Below are 14,846 nucleotides of genomic sequence, written 5' to 3' on the forward strand. Positions count from 1 at the left end.
TATGGAAAGCGGCTGTCTTCACAAGACATCCCATTTTTATAGGGTGGATGTTGAGTTCAATGGATTCCGGAGGTCCTCATTGCTTTCAGCTGTACTTTGAGGGGCTAAATATGTGTCACGTTGGGTTGGTGGACCCACTGTGGCAACTCGGATAGCAGCAAGGCAGGCTCGGCTGGGACTAGGCAGCGGGTAGACGTCAGGCGTGGAGCAGCACGACAGGCGTAGATACAGCACAGCACGACTACAGCACAGCATGGCACTAGAACAGAATAGCATGGGATACAGGATACGGGATACAGAAACAGGGAGCACTGGAACTGGAAAACACTAGGAGACCATTAGCTTATCCTAGTTTGTCTATGACCAACAACGCTCAGGCATAGAAGCAAGGGGGCACTCATGGGTTGATTAAAACATTAAAGTCCGGTGCACACGCTGCCCCTTTAAGAGCGTGCGCGCGTACCCTACGGGACCCGGACGAGGTGAGTGGAAGTGAGCGCAGGCATCTCCTGAGGAGGAGACTGGGGCCAGCGCTCGCAAACCCATGGCTGCGGCCGTCAGGGGGAGAGTGAACCTGATGGCCCGCAGCCACGGACATGACAATATGCATATACAATTGAGTTGTCTAATTTATACAACCTCTTGGATGATATGAGATTGTATCTAGTCTTATATCATACTTGGAGAAAAGCCAGGCCTAACCTTGGTGGATCAGAGGGTATCTTGTTGGATCATGAATGTGTGGATATATTTATAATTGGTCGTTCTTACTAGGACAACCCATGAATGTGTACTGGTTATATGCTTAAAGAGGCTCTGTCACCAGATTTTGCAACCCCTATCTGCTATTGCAGCAGATCGGCGCTGCAATGTAGATTACAGTAACGTTTTTATTTTTAAAAAACGAGCATTTTTGGCCAAGTTATGACCATTTTTGTAGTTATGCAAATGAGGCTTGCAAAAGTCCAAGTGGGCGTGTTTAAAAGTAAAAGTCCAAGTGAACGTGTATTATGTGCGTACATCGGGGCGTTTTTAATACTTTCACTAGCTGGGCGCTCTGATGAGAAGTATCATCCACGATGTAGCTACTTACCTGCAAACGCTGATGCTGCTGCAGAATCAACTGAAGCCTCTGGTGCCGATGTGTCCTCACTCGTCTGACACGATGCAGGACCTGTGAGTGACGTCACAGCGTGATCTGGCAGAAGCTGGGCGTTCTGAAGAGAAGTGGATGATACTTCTCATCAGAACGCCCAGCTAGTAAAAGTATTAAAAACGCCCCGATGTACGCACATAATACACGCCCAGTTGGACTTTTGCAAGCCTCATTTGCATAACTACAAAAATGGTCATAACTTGGCCAAAAATGCTCGTTTTTTAAAAATAAAAACGTTACTGTAATCTACATTGCAGCGCCGATCTGCTGCAATAGCAGATAGGGGCTGCAAAATCTGGTGACAGAGCCTCTTTAAGGCCAGAGCAATTATCTTACCAAAGTTCATACAATCGTACAAATCTAATCACCACATGTAATGGCATGCAACAATTGAACAACGAACTAAGAAAAAAAATTTATGGTTTTCCGTGGATTGGCCACATTTACCGGAGTGAAATCTTCCAGTCGTTAGCAGGTCAAAGATGAGGAAATTTTTTTTTTTTTGTTTCATTTTTTTAGATGTTACTGCGATCGTTGCTTGCAAAAAATAAAACTATTACACATTACAATCGCTAAAGGTTTTTACGGTATTTCCAATTTAAACGACTCGCTAAATCATTGCTAGTCGCTTGTTCATGAAAACATCTGCCCATTTAATTGGACCCTTACATTGAAATAACGTCCCTAGGACTGCAGACGGGTCATCGGCGAGTTTGGAGAGGCTGGTAATCTCCTCTGGCACAGCTGGGTATATTTAGCTGATAAGACTTATAGAAAAAATGCTAATTTGCCTATTAAGCAAGCCTAAATGGTGTAATTATTAGATTAGATACCAAATTGTATACGGTATGTGGCTGACTTCAAGTCATTCAGTGACCTAGAAAGTATAATGAAGGGCAGTCAGGGGGTCTCCATATTTTCACAGTATCATAAACTTTTTTTTTTTTATACAAGGAGAGAACAGTTCATAGTGAAGTGTAAGTCCTTATAGTCCTATTCAATTTACATTAAAGCAAATTATTACTTTTATAATGACTGAAGTATAAAGCTAGTGTTGGGCATTGACAACCTGTCACTAGGTCATATAAGTTGAACTGGTTAACGGACCTGAATAGCGCTGTCTCCCTGGTTCCAGGACTGGAACAGTTTCCCTTTTTTTTTTTTTTTTTCGATCTATCTCCAAATATTAAATAGCAATAAGAATATACGCTGTATTACTGCAATATTTACTATGCTTTAATAAATCTGAGGTTCTTAGGCCCTGTTCACATCTGCATTGGGGGCTCCGTTAGGAGCCTCCGTCGCAGATCCAGCAGATCTGCACTATTGTTTCTGGTAAAACCACGGACACCCCGACAGCCAACAGAACCCATTAAAGTCAATGGGTTCCGTTGGCCGCCGGTCTTGTCCATGGTGCAATGGAACCGTTGCTTCCGATGTATTCCCTTGTTCTGTTCCTCTGACTGAGCAGAACGACGGAATGACCCGACACAGATGTGAACAGGGCCTTCGCGTAAAATTTGATAACATTTGACAAGGTTCTGTTCACATTACATTCATGTATTACATACAGTGCTCACGTTTGAAGAGTGTTCACCAAGCGTATGTCAAAGATGTATGAAGTATACTATATATTTTTTGGGGGTCCATTTTTATTCAATACAGTATATACTGACCTAACATGTACATTCTTCTGCAATACATTTGGCTAATGATGCCCTATGCTTCTGACATATACACCTAATACGTTTTTAAACCGATTTTGAATCCACATTCGGTCATTGAGTGCAATAGTGGGGCACGATATTGACCCCTGATGACATTTTAGAACGTAAGTCTTGCCTAATGAAAGGGCGACATTTACATTCACCTCTACTGGACTGCGACTTGAAAAAAAAAACAATGACTTAAAATGTCTAAAAAGTGGAGTTGTACAGGTAGAGGGGCATCACCTTCTATAAGTTGCTATATAGCCGCAAAATACAAAGCCGGTGGTTTTGAGAATTTTCTAGGATTATAACACTTACTAAATATTTACAGGAATATAAGAATAGCACCGATCACATAAGGAAGATTTTCCATTACGAACAATGCAGCGCCGGGGGCTTGGAATATATTGACGACTCCATGGCTAATGGATGAATAGCTACTGGATCATCTATACATTTCACATGTAGCAGCTGCATATTCGGGAGATTAAGCCTCCCTCCTCTCTGCCGTCTTTGTTGATGGGAGTGATGGAATAAATGACATCACTAGTCGGCCGGCCCTGCAGGGCACAGGATTGCTTTGTACCATTGCTGACAGCTGTCCACACGTATTACCATGGGGCAAGTCACACAATACAAAAGATTGAACCCAACCGTCCTTTTTCCTTCTCTTTATCCAGTTCAGTTGTTGAAGGCTGGATGTTTGCAATCTTTTTTTGCAAACTCCAATGACCTGTCGCTCTGTTTGTCTTTTCCTTTCTAGACACAATTGGAGTATTTCAGCACTTACTTGTATCGTAGGTTTAGATGTCTGTAAATTGCAAGACGATGAAAGGGATTTCTAAGCCTTCCTTTCTAGGAACTTTGCCTTGCTTTTATATACTGGGATGTAAACTATGTTTTCATTACATTTTCTCCTAATTATATTTGATTTGGGTCTTATTTTACTGCAAACCTAGAGATCTATATGGAGTTACAATAAGAATTTGTCTTGAAGTTCCCAGTTATTTCAGAAGTTCCTGGCATAATAGCTAGACCTATCAAAAAGTTACACTAGTGGGGAGCGGAGACCCCACTGAAGCTCTGAATGAAGGGATCTGTAAATGACGAACTCCCTTTTGGCTTGAATTCTTAGGCCCTGTCCACACAGCAGAATTTTCGCAGAGGATTCCGCGGCAAAATTCTGCCTCCCATTCATTTCAAGGTTTTTTTTTCTAGCTAGCGGGGAAAAAGAATTATCCTGCCCGATCTTCGTGCGGATTCCGCCCTAACTTCCCATTGAAGTCAATGGGCAGAGGACTCTTCCTGCTGACGGCAGGAATAATTCTGCGGCGGATTTTGCAGCAGGACTTGCTAAATAAAATCCGCCGGATGAACTGACCCTAAGGGTATGGTCGCACAGAGTTTTGTCAAGCAGAAAAAAATCAGCATCAAAGTTCCTTCAGAATTTTTGAGGCAGATTCTGACATGCAAGTGGTTTTTGGCAGTTTTTTAAAAAAAATGTTTTGCCAAACTCTTCTACCTCCCATTGAAATCATTAAAGGAAGATTTGGGGCATTTTCTTGAGCTGATTTTGGCACAGTTTCCACGTCAAAATCTGCTGCAAAAAAGGCTGTGTGAACTGGGATCTATATTTACCTCCTATTGGCTGAATATGAATATGCATTCATTTCAATGGTGTGTTGGATGAGTGTTAGATGTGAAGGGTTCCACTGTTTTCAATGCGTTGAAATATAAAATGTATGCATATTCGCTTTAGAAATTAGTCGCTCGTCCATGTATTACATGGTTTGGTATTTTTGAATAGCTGGCGTGTAATACCACATGGAGGTGCACTTTAACGACTACAATTATGTTGGCAATATTAACCAATCACGTGCATCTTTTCATTCCTAAACTACTCTGGGAAAATGACAGCCCAGCTCTAGTTGTAATGGGCAACATGGCCATTTTTTCCTCCTGCATAGTTCTGATAACTGAGGCATGTCCTAATTTTTTCCTGAAAAATCCTATAGGCTTTGAAAAATGTTTGACGTCGCTGGATTCCTAGTCTGCTTATACTTTTTATGGGTTCAATGTTATTTTGCTTCTTTGAATAAAAATTCATGTTAAGCTGGATGATCTTAATGATTATCTGCTTTCCGGTATACGGCCGATGGTTTAACCGAGCACATAGTCACATCCTTCTGTCCCAAAATCCACCTCTATCAATGCCTTTTTAGAGTTCGCATAAGCCATTATTATTATTGAATCCTATAAATTGTCTATTTTGGTATGTTGGTACTTTTCTCTCCGCTCCCTTGATGAAATAAATGGTTACAGATCCCATTAAACACTTAATGAACGAGCAATTAACATTAACTTTCCTATTTCCCATGTCGCAGAGGAGAACATTATTGGCAATGGAGAAGGAAGATGAAGACGAAAGAAACAAAACTATAGAGAGCTTGAAGACTGCGCTAAGGACGAAACCAATGAGGTTCGTATAATTCATGTCCTTGTGTAAATGCCGAGGGTAATAACAAATCTTGGGTCCGCTGTCTATAATACAGGAAAACTGGTTCTAGGGAGAATAAAATAGAGTACAAAATATGCGATCCCTTACCAGGAATCGAACAGGGTTGTAATATATTATTAGTGAGCACTAGGCAAAAGCTACATTCATTACAAATTTCCTTTTGAGAGACACTAATATTACGTGGCTGAATCCCATTAGGTTTTTATGATGCAAATGATTGGGTCTCCCTAGGATATGTCTTCTGCGTCCTGGGAAGAACACTCATTTTCATTAACCATCACAGCTTCTGACCTTGTAGCTATAGAGACCGATCACAAATTTTGATCAGTGGGCTTCCGGGTGCTGAGACCCCCACCATCGCTGAAATGAAGGGGCACCTTCGGCTGTGACCAGCGCTCCTTGTTAGGAAAAAGCCAGACTCCTAGATGTTTTATGTGAGACTGTTTTCAGGCTGACCAGTAGAGCCGATCCCCGCCCCCCCCCCCCCCTCCCATCAAAACTTCTGCTATGTCTCTGACCTGTATTAAAAGTTTTGCTAAAGTTTAGTTACTCCTTAAGAACCTTTTATCTTACATGGGGGAATTGTTTATTACTGTAGGAAAATGAAAATAGCATTACTGTATCAAAGTTTAAAACAAAACTCCAGGCAAAACGTATAAATTGTGTTCTACCTAGTGCAGGGTCCTGACTGGGCGGGGCATGACTCCGGATTCAAAGAACACCAAAGTGAAAAGCCCCTCTGGGCCTGATATAAGTGTTTTTAGTTATCCGTTAAATGCTGTAGCTACAGGATGGGGCGGTTCTGACTGATCTAATAGAATTAATTTATTATTTGGGGGCTCCACCCCACTATCCTCTTTTATGACCTATTAGGGCATATGGAAATGGATTGTCCCTACCTTAGATGCTTGGAAGTAGAGATTGTATTGCTTAGTATTATTTTGTATGTTTATGGGTTTGTTTGTTTTTTGTAGGTTTGTGACCCGATTCATAGAGATGGACGGTTTAACATGCATATTGAACTTCCTTAAAAATATGGACTATGAAATAGCAGAGTCTCAAATACATACCTCTCTCATTGGCTGCATCAAAGCGCTAATGAACAACTCTCAGGGGCGGGCTCATGTCTTGGCCCATTCAGAGAGCATTAATGTGATCGCCCAGAGTCTGGCCACAGAGAACATCAAGACTAAAGTAGCTGTGCTGGAAATAATGGGAGCGGTCTGCTTGGTCCCTGGAGGACACAAGAAAGTACTGGAAGCAATGCTGCACTACCAGAGATATGCCAGTGAGAGGACGCGCTTCCAGGTAACCTGCCTGAATAATTCTCATGTGAACACTACTACTATACAATAAATGATATTGACGTCTGGCATTTGTTTTCTTACAATGTAAGGCATCATTTTGTGTGTTGGGTCAATATCCATGAAAATGCCCCTACAATCATCTCTAGGAATAGATTAGTCAAGGAGACCGTATTCCCCGATAAAGTGGCCATAGACATCAGATCCGCCGACAGTCAGGGGATTAAGGCCATTCCTCATATACTCCCACTGTATTTCAACCTGTCTGAACCTGTATTGGTTTCCGTGGATAAGCGGCGCCATGTGTCTCCCTCCCCTATTGAGGAAACGTACATTCAGTTGAACAGGCATGTTTATGGTGGAGTTAGGACTGATGGCTGTCGGTTGACGGCTATCTCATGTCTATGGCCAGCTTTACGGTTTCCCAGTGGTGTCATGTTTCTTCATGGTCACTGGTAGTACTGAGTTTCCCTTTATGAAAATTAGGACCAGATCTTGTAAACCCGAGATAAGATGTCCGGTCAAATCACATGACCCTTCTGAAAATGACCCGCAAATTTAATAGTTTGATCCAGCTGATCTAAAGGCATCACCAAGAACTAATTCCAGCATGGTGTTAATTCCAGATAACCTCCAACCTCACGAAACATTTGTTTTTTGGCAATTTTTACATGAAGTTAGGGTAAAGAGTAAGCACACTTTTGCAAGCAATTACTTTATTCCTCCAGTGCATTTAAAATAATGAAGCAACTTTGCAAATCTTGATTTAAAAAAATGCCGAACGGTTCGGTTTCATGTCTACAGCTCTTTAGCAGTTCTATGTGTTTCTTTGGCAACTGACTGCGAACAATCCTACAGTCATACTCCCTACCATCTGTGCCCTACTTCGTGCCTCTTTAGATTCAGTAGGTACGCAAGAAATACTGAGTGACTGCATGATCAGACTACACAGGGTTTGTTTGCAGTCTGTAACCATGGAGACATAGGTCTGAATTTTCACTTTTTTTTTTTTTTCAGGATCCATAAAATAAATTATTGTAATGGTATTCAACTTTTTTGCATGCTTAGGGTCCTATGAGGTAGGTCTCCTGGCCGTCATGATCTGACCCAATAAAAATAACAAAGGAAAACAACCATTATTCCCTTTTGTTATTACATGATCCAGCATTTATTAAGACAAAGGACACTGAAGATCTGGATATATTTTCATGACTTAGAAAAACCAACAAGATTACCACAGGAGATGTAACTGTCCCTTATTTTGATGTTTCCTAGACCTTACTTAATGACCTGGATCGAAGTACAGGAAGGTATCGGGATGAAGTCAACATGAAGACGGCAATAATGTCCTTTATTAACGCAGTCCTTAGCCAAGGAGCTGGGGTGGTAAGGATATTACTTTTTATTAAATCGAACTCCAACTGTAAACATTGATGATAAGGAGTGGATGTTTTCTTGCATTAAACTGATGCATGAAAAGTGCTTAGTAACAAAAGTTTCGTATTTTCTGTTTTAAGGACAGCTTAGATTTCCGACTTCATCTCCGATACGAATTTCTAATGTTGGGGATTCAGCCAGTAATTGACAAGCTCCGGGAACATGACAATTCTACACTAGACAGGTAACCTATTGGACAGATTATTATTATTTTGTACAGCCCAAACTATTGTACATTTTTGCAGATTATTCTATTTTATGTTACTCGTGTATATTCACACGCACCATTACCGCACCTCAGAAACCTTGTATATCCACAAGACTTTCTCCAAGCCGCATGTGACACCAGTAACTGTGTAGCATTAAAGGGAAGTTATGGAGCGGACTCACGGGCTGAGCTCGCTCCATACTTGGCGGGTGATGGCTGTGTAATACAGCCGTCACCTCACTGCAGCGAGCGGAATCAAAGATCACTTTGATTCCGCCCGTTTAACCCCTTAAATGGTGCATTCAATTGCGATCACGGCATCTAAGGAGTTAGAGGGTGGCGGCCCCCTCCGTCGGCTCACCCCCCCCCCCCCACGATGCAATCGCGGGGTGCCGATGATAGTCATGGCAGCCTGGAAGCCCAATGAGGGCCCCCAGGTATGCCATCTTTGAACTCCTATGAAGCCCTGCCATGAAAAGAGCCTGTCAAAATAACAATATACTGCAATACATTAGTGTTGCAGTATATAGTGCCAGCAATCGAATGATCGCTGGGTCAAGTCCCCTAAAGGGATTAATAAAAAAGTTAAATACAGTTAGGCTACATTCACACTAACGTGGCCAACTTCAGACGTGAAAATCTGCACGCATCCCCGGTAGACTAGAGCGAAAAAGAATAGGACCTGTCCTATTTTTCATGGACCCTTCACATGCTCCGTTGCAACAACGGTCGTGTGAACGGCCCCATTGAAATACATGAGTCAGTGTGTCAGCCGTTGTTTTAACGGGCGTCATACGGACGTTATTACATGCTCATCTGAATGAGCCCTTCGTTTTTAAATACATTTAAACAAAACCAAAAACATTTTCCCCCAAACAGTGTAGAAAAGATAACATATCTGGTATCACCACGTCCATAAGTCTGAACTATTACAATATAACACTATTTAACCCACACAGTGAATGCAATAAAAAATAAAAAAAAGTGCCAGAATCGCATTTTTTTTTATCACATCTCCCACAAAAAGTTAAATAAACAGTTATCTAAAAGTCTCATCTACCCCAAAATGGTACCAGTAGAGACTACAGATTGCCCCCCCGCAAAAAATTAGCGGTACAAGGGCTTAATCGACTGAAAAACAAAGTTATGACTGAATATGGAGACACAAAACAATTTATTTTTAACAATCAAGTTTTTTTCCTTGTAAATGGTAAAACATAAAAAAACGATATACATTTGATATCGCTGTAATCTTATTGACCTCCAGAAGAAAGGTAACGTGTCATTTTTACCACACTGTGAACGCCATAAAAATAAAACCCCTAAAAAAAGAAAATGGAGGAATAGCTTTTTTTTTCTACCATTCCACCCCACAAAGAATTTATTTCCAGTTTCCCAGTACATTATATAGTACAGTAAATGGCATCTTGAAAATCGACAACTCGTCCCGCAAAAACAAGCCCTCATACCGCTATATCGACGAAAAAAATAAAGACTTTTGGAAGGTGGGAAGGAAAAAAGTGAAAATCCGAAAAATGGCTGTGGAGGGAAGGGGTTCAATAAAAATGAGTATTTAAAAAACATACCTATAACCACATCCAATTATTCCCTTTTCTAACTTGTAGGCATTTAGATTTTTTTGAGATGCTGAGAAATGAAGATGAACTTGAATTTGCCAAAAGATTTGACCTGGTGAGTGTTCTGATGTTTAGAATTTCGTAGATAACCTAGAATTCTTCACTACCTCTGGTTTATACTGTATTTTCTATTTGTACAGGTCCACATAGACACTAAAAGTGCAACTCAGATGTTTGAGCTGGTAAGGAAGAGGATAACGCACTCCGAATCCTATCCGCACTTTGTGTCTATACTTCATCATTGCCTCCAAATGCCTTGTAAGTACGTGAACTGTTAATGTAATGCGCTGCAGATCAATCACTTCGGGTGTGTTCACATCAGCGTTCCTTTCCGCTGAGGGGTTCCGTCTGAGGTTTCAGTCGGGTTAACCCCTCAACGGAAAGGCAAACTGAAACCTTGGCTCCCATTTCCCTCACCATTGATATCCATGGTAACGGATACTTTGCTAATGGTTCCCGTTTGTCGCCGTTGTGACAGGGTTTAGTCGTTTTGACGGAAGCAATAGCTCAGTCGAATGCGCTATTGATTCCGTCAAAAACGACGGAAACCTTTAGCAATGTTTCCGTCACCATTGAGCTCAGTGGTGAGGGAAACTGCAGCGGAGGTTTCAGATCGCCTTTCCGTTGAGGGGTTAACCCGACGGAACCCCTAAACTGAAGGGCAACGCTGATGTGAACAGGCCCTTAGTTCTGGAGCTAGTGCTTCTCAAATAAAGCTAGACCATATAACATTTTTATTATGTTTTAGCTTTGTTTTACTGCAACACTACGATTATAATTATTCATCCTCCTGTGTCCTTATGAGACAAGGCCACAGTGGGGAAACTGTATATTGCGCAGACTTGGAGGGAGGACACAATGTACGGCATCAATTCTATGGATGCTGCATGTGTTTTTTGTCTTTTTTAGTGGTGTGTTTTATTTTATTTTTTGGGGAATTCTAAAGTTCTCAATGAATTAGATTTTTAAAATCAAAATATATATTCGGTACAAACCCTTTTACTGTCCATAAACTACTAACTATATCTTCCTCGAGATTAGAGTACCCCAAAGACCAGGAAGTGACACATGGATACTGAGGCTTATCTGTCGGTATAGTGTTCTGCCTTATTTTTGCCTCTAGCAGTACAATAGAGCGGTCATCGTTCATTGATGAGATGACTCTGATGATCCTGTCCTAGTCTACACAGCACAGCATACGAGTGAGCTAGAAAAAAACCATACATAGCCTATTTTGTGAGCTCTACTGGCCATTGTGAACACCTGAAATATTTCCGGATTTATTTTTTATTTTATTTTAGTAGTCACGTAGAAAAAGACAATAATTTTTAAAAAGGTTTATAAAAAAGGCTGATTTTAAATATGTAATTTCTTACATTCCCTTGAATGTTCATCCACTCTTATTGCCACTTGGGATCAGGAAGGTCTTTTGTCACTTTAGGACAGATTGGCGCATGCCTTGTGGAGTTTTTTTGCCCTCTTCTGGATCAATAGGTGGAAACAAAGTTAAGATTTAGCCCTCCCTTTCCCCTTGTTGCACTTGAACATGTCTTTCTGCAAACCTTCAAACTATGTAACACAGTACAATTAAAAGTCAAGTCTTAGGGTATGTTCACACGCAGTGTTTTCAGACGTAATTTGGGCGTTTTACGCCTCGAATTACGCCTGAAAAAACGCCCCTAATACGCCTACAAACATCTGCCCAATTCTTGCAATGGGTTTTACGGTGTTCTGTTCCTACGAGGTGTAATTTTACACGTAGCTGTCAAAATACGGCGCATAAAAAGATGTCCGCGAAAAAGAAGTGCATGTCACTTCTTGGGACGTTTTTGGAGCAGTTTTTCATTGACTCCGTTGAAAAACAGCTCTAATAATGGCCGTAAAATAAGCCGCGAAAAACACGAGTTGCTACAAAAACGTCTGAAAATCAGGAGCTGTTTTCGCTTGAAAACAGCTCCGTAATTTCAGACTTATTTTGCTAAGCGTGTGAACATACCCTTAAAAAAACCTCAACCTGGCACCGAGCTCACGATAAATTTGTCTTCTTGGCTCGCTCCGTTAATTCTCTCTCTACTACATATTTGTTACATGATGATTATTTATAGAACGTTCTTGATGACCGTTGATGTCAATTGTTAACTTATCGTGTTCTCAGAAGAAAAAATTATCTGTTACTTTGCTGGCTGAAGGTTATACCCTTGTCCTCGAAGAATAAAATATTTATTGAACATTACAATTGAATGTCTTTGTCTCTTTTGTCCTTTTTTAAATAGATAAAAGAAGTGGCAATACTGTACATTACTGGCTCCTTCTGGATCGGATAGTTCAGCAAATCGTGATCCAAAACGACAAAGGGCAAGATCCTGACAGCTCTCCTCTGGAAAATTTCAATGTCAAAAATGTAGTTAGAATGTAAGATCATAGCATTGTCTTATTCCAGTAATGTTTTTGTCAATTCACACAGATAAAATGAACTTAAAAAAATAAAAAATATTTTTTTTATGCAAGGTCAAGCTGCTTGTTGTAGAATTATATTGGGAACATCCATAAAAATGTTCCCTACAAGGTCAAAGTGATAGAGAATTTATGGGCACAGCAGTAGTTTTTGGCTACATCTGGGTCACTCCTAGGTATCATTATCAGGCTAGGTTAACACTCTGGGGGTAAGTGTATATACCCGGAAATTCTCCCAACTATGTCGAACGTGTTTGTACCTTATGTGGTATACATTTTTCTTTTTTTGGGGGGGGGGGGGGGGTCGTACATTTTAGATGTATGCAACTATATAGACTTAGTTGCATACAGTACACCTAGGGCATACGATTTCAAACCATCGCACTCATAGTAGACCCTGATCATGGTGTGAAGCAAGACTTAATTTTTTTTTATGTAGCTATTTACTCATTTTTGTGACTACTTATTGAAGAGTCTTAGACACTGATGGGACTTAATCTGGGGCTTGGTATTGGGATAGCCCGACCCTTGTGAATTTCTCAGCTGGGGATAACAATCAGGGTGTATTGGTAGATCTATATAGAGCAATTCTCCCTGCACTATTGAGGTCCTTAGTGATCCCAGAGAAATTATAAAGCTCTGATCCCAACTGCACTGGAGGTCTTTAGATGGTCGAGGATGGCTAGTTGTCTTACCTAGTGTTATACATCAGTATTTGTTTGTTCATCCTTAAAGGGAACCTGTCACCAGCATTTCACCTATTGAACTTTACTTATCCCTCACTGGCCGCTGATATGAAAAGTTCATTGGCGTTATCCCCTCTCCTAAACTCCTCATCCGACTGTAAATAACGGTCTGCAAACATTTGACGCTTTTTATCGTAATAATCCGGTGTCACTTTTTCGGCACACACCAGAAGAGGACATCCATACACAAGCGCAGGATTGTGTGTGCTGGGGGATGGCGAGGAGCTGTCAATCAAAAGTAAGGAGGCCGGGGAAACGCGGAAAGACTTGAGGAATGAAGATATGACTCTTTTCAAACGAAGATATGACTCTTTTATGCTTATTAGCATACGGTGTGGGAACACTAAAAAGCTGAATACTAAAGCTACAGAGCCTCCTTATAAGATAATTATAAGTTATATAGAAATGATTTTTCAACCACTACCACCTGGTATTGCTGGTTTAATAGGTCAAATGCTGGTGACAGGTTCCCTTTAAATTTACCTTTTTTCAAAAATTTGTTTTAAGTCATCTAGTTCACAATGACTTTCATGGTTACTTTGTTGTTCACACAGGCTGGTAAATGAGAATGAAGTGAAACAGTGGAAGGAACAGGCTGAAAAGATGCGAAAAGGTAAATGTGTAATACACATTAGGATTACATACCAATAGGTGAGCATATCTGTCCTGAAATTGTACCTCCGATGATAGACTTGGGAACCTCCTTAAGATATGCACCTCATTTGGCAAAGTTTCTAAACTAGAATTTTTAAAAAAAATTGTGCTTTATGCTATTTATTTTCTTCATTCACTTGCAGGCTGCACACTCCATTTATTTCCATATGGGCAGAGTAGGTGGAGACTTGAATTATTTCCTCCCTGCTGACAGATATAGTTTTAACTAGATAGCTATAACTTGTATATCTTAACCTAACATATTATAAAGCTGTCTGTATAGGGAACGTGCTAGTTTATAAAGTTCTGTGATCACAGCAGCATCGGCATGGATTTCTGTAGGCAGGCTCCCTCTTTTAGGGCAGAGGAGAGGGAAGTGTAATGTAAGCAGTCATGTAGACAGAGTGACTGGGACCAGGCAGCAGCTCCATGGAGTCAGTGAGATCCCTGCACATACGTTTCCTGAGCTTTCCCATTGTGCACATTCAATGAAGGGATAAAATGCAGTGGGAAACGGCTCTAATGCATGACGCCATACTATTCTTGGACAGACCCCAGAAACCCTGCCACCTACATGATTCCTAAAAAGAAATGACACCAATTTATTTAAATTATTATTTTCTTTTTTTTGGCCCGTGAACTCTCAACTTAACTTTCCTTCACATCACGTTTATTGCACTGTTTGTTTGATTTATACGCCAGGAACAGCTCCTGACATATACGTTAAATGCATGCTGTGACGGATGCCCTAATAGTGGCATCCATCACCATAGTCCATGACCTATCCGATTAGAGAATACCATTATAAACTTGGGTCATGAGCATTTACGACATATCCATTAAACGGATACTATTCTAGTCTAACAGCTGAACGAGCTTAATTAGGCCTAGATCTGAGCATTTTCCCTGTAAATTTAGATGTAGCATAAGGGGAAGGCACTCGTGCATGGGTGGCATGATAGACAGAGATGACTTCTGCCAAGTGTCATATTGGCAAAGTGTCCTGGCAGTTATACATGTCAT

At 40.8% G+C, this 14,846-nt stretch overlaps 1 protein-coding gene across 4 annotated transcripts in view; it reads left to right on the top strand.

The window, feature by feature from the left end:
* DAAM1 (dishevelled associated activator of morphogenesis 1) overlaps positions 1 to 14,846 on the top strand; it is a 165,972-nt gene that overhangs the window by 101,924 nt on the left and 49,202 nt on the right. For all 4 annotated transcript variants that reach the window (XM_075843565.1, XM_075843568.1, XM_075843567.1 and 1 more), the window contains 8 exons: positions 5,250 to 5,344; positions 6,358 to 6,691; positions 7,963 to 8,073; positions 8,205 to 8,308; positions 9,958 to 10,024; positions 10,110 to 10,227; positions 12,243 to 12,381; positions 13,724 to 13,782. In XM_075843565.1, the coding sequence (XP_075699680.1) occupies positions 5,250 to 5,344; positions 6,358 to 6,691; positions 7,963 to 8,073; positions 8,205 to 8,308; positions 9,958 to 10,024; positions 10,110 to 10,227; positions 12,243 to 12,381; positions 13,724 to 13,782 (1,027 nt within the window). The remainder of the gene's footprint in view (positions 1 to 5,249; positions 5,345 to 6,357; positions 6,692 to 7,962; positions 8,074 to 8,204; positions 8,309 to 9,957; positions 10,025 to 10,109; positions 10,228 to 12,242; positions 12,382 to 13,723; positions 13,783 to 14,846) is intronic.

Source organism: Rhinoderma darwinii, chromosome 12, assembly GCF_050947455.1.
Source record: "Rhinoderma darwinii isolate aRhiDar2 chromosome 12, aRhiDar2.hap1, whole genome shotgun sequence".
Classification (NCBI taxonomy): domain Eukaryota; kingdom Metazoa; phylum Chordata; class Amphibia; order Anura; family Rhinodermatidae; genus Rhinoderma; species Rhinoderma darwinii.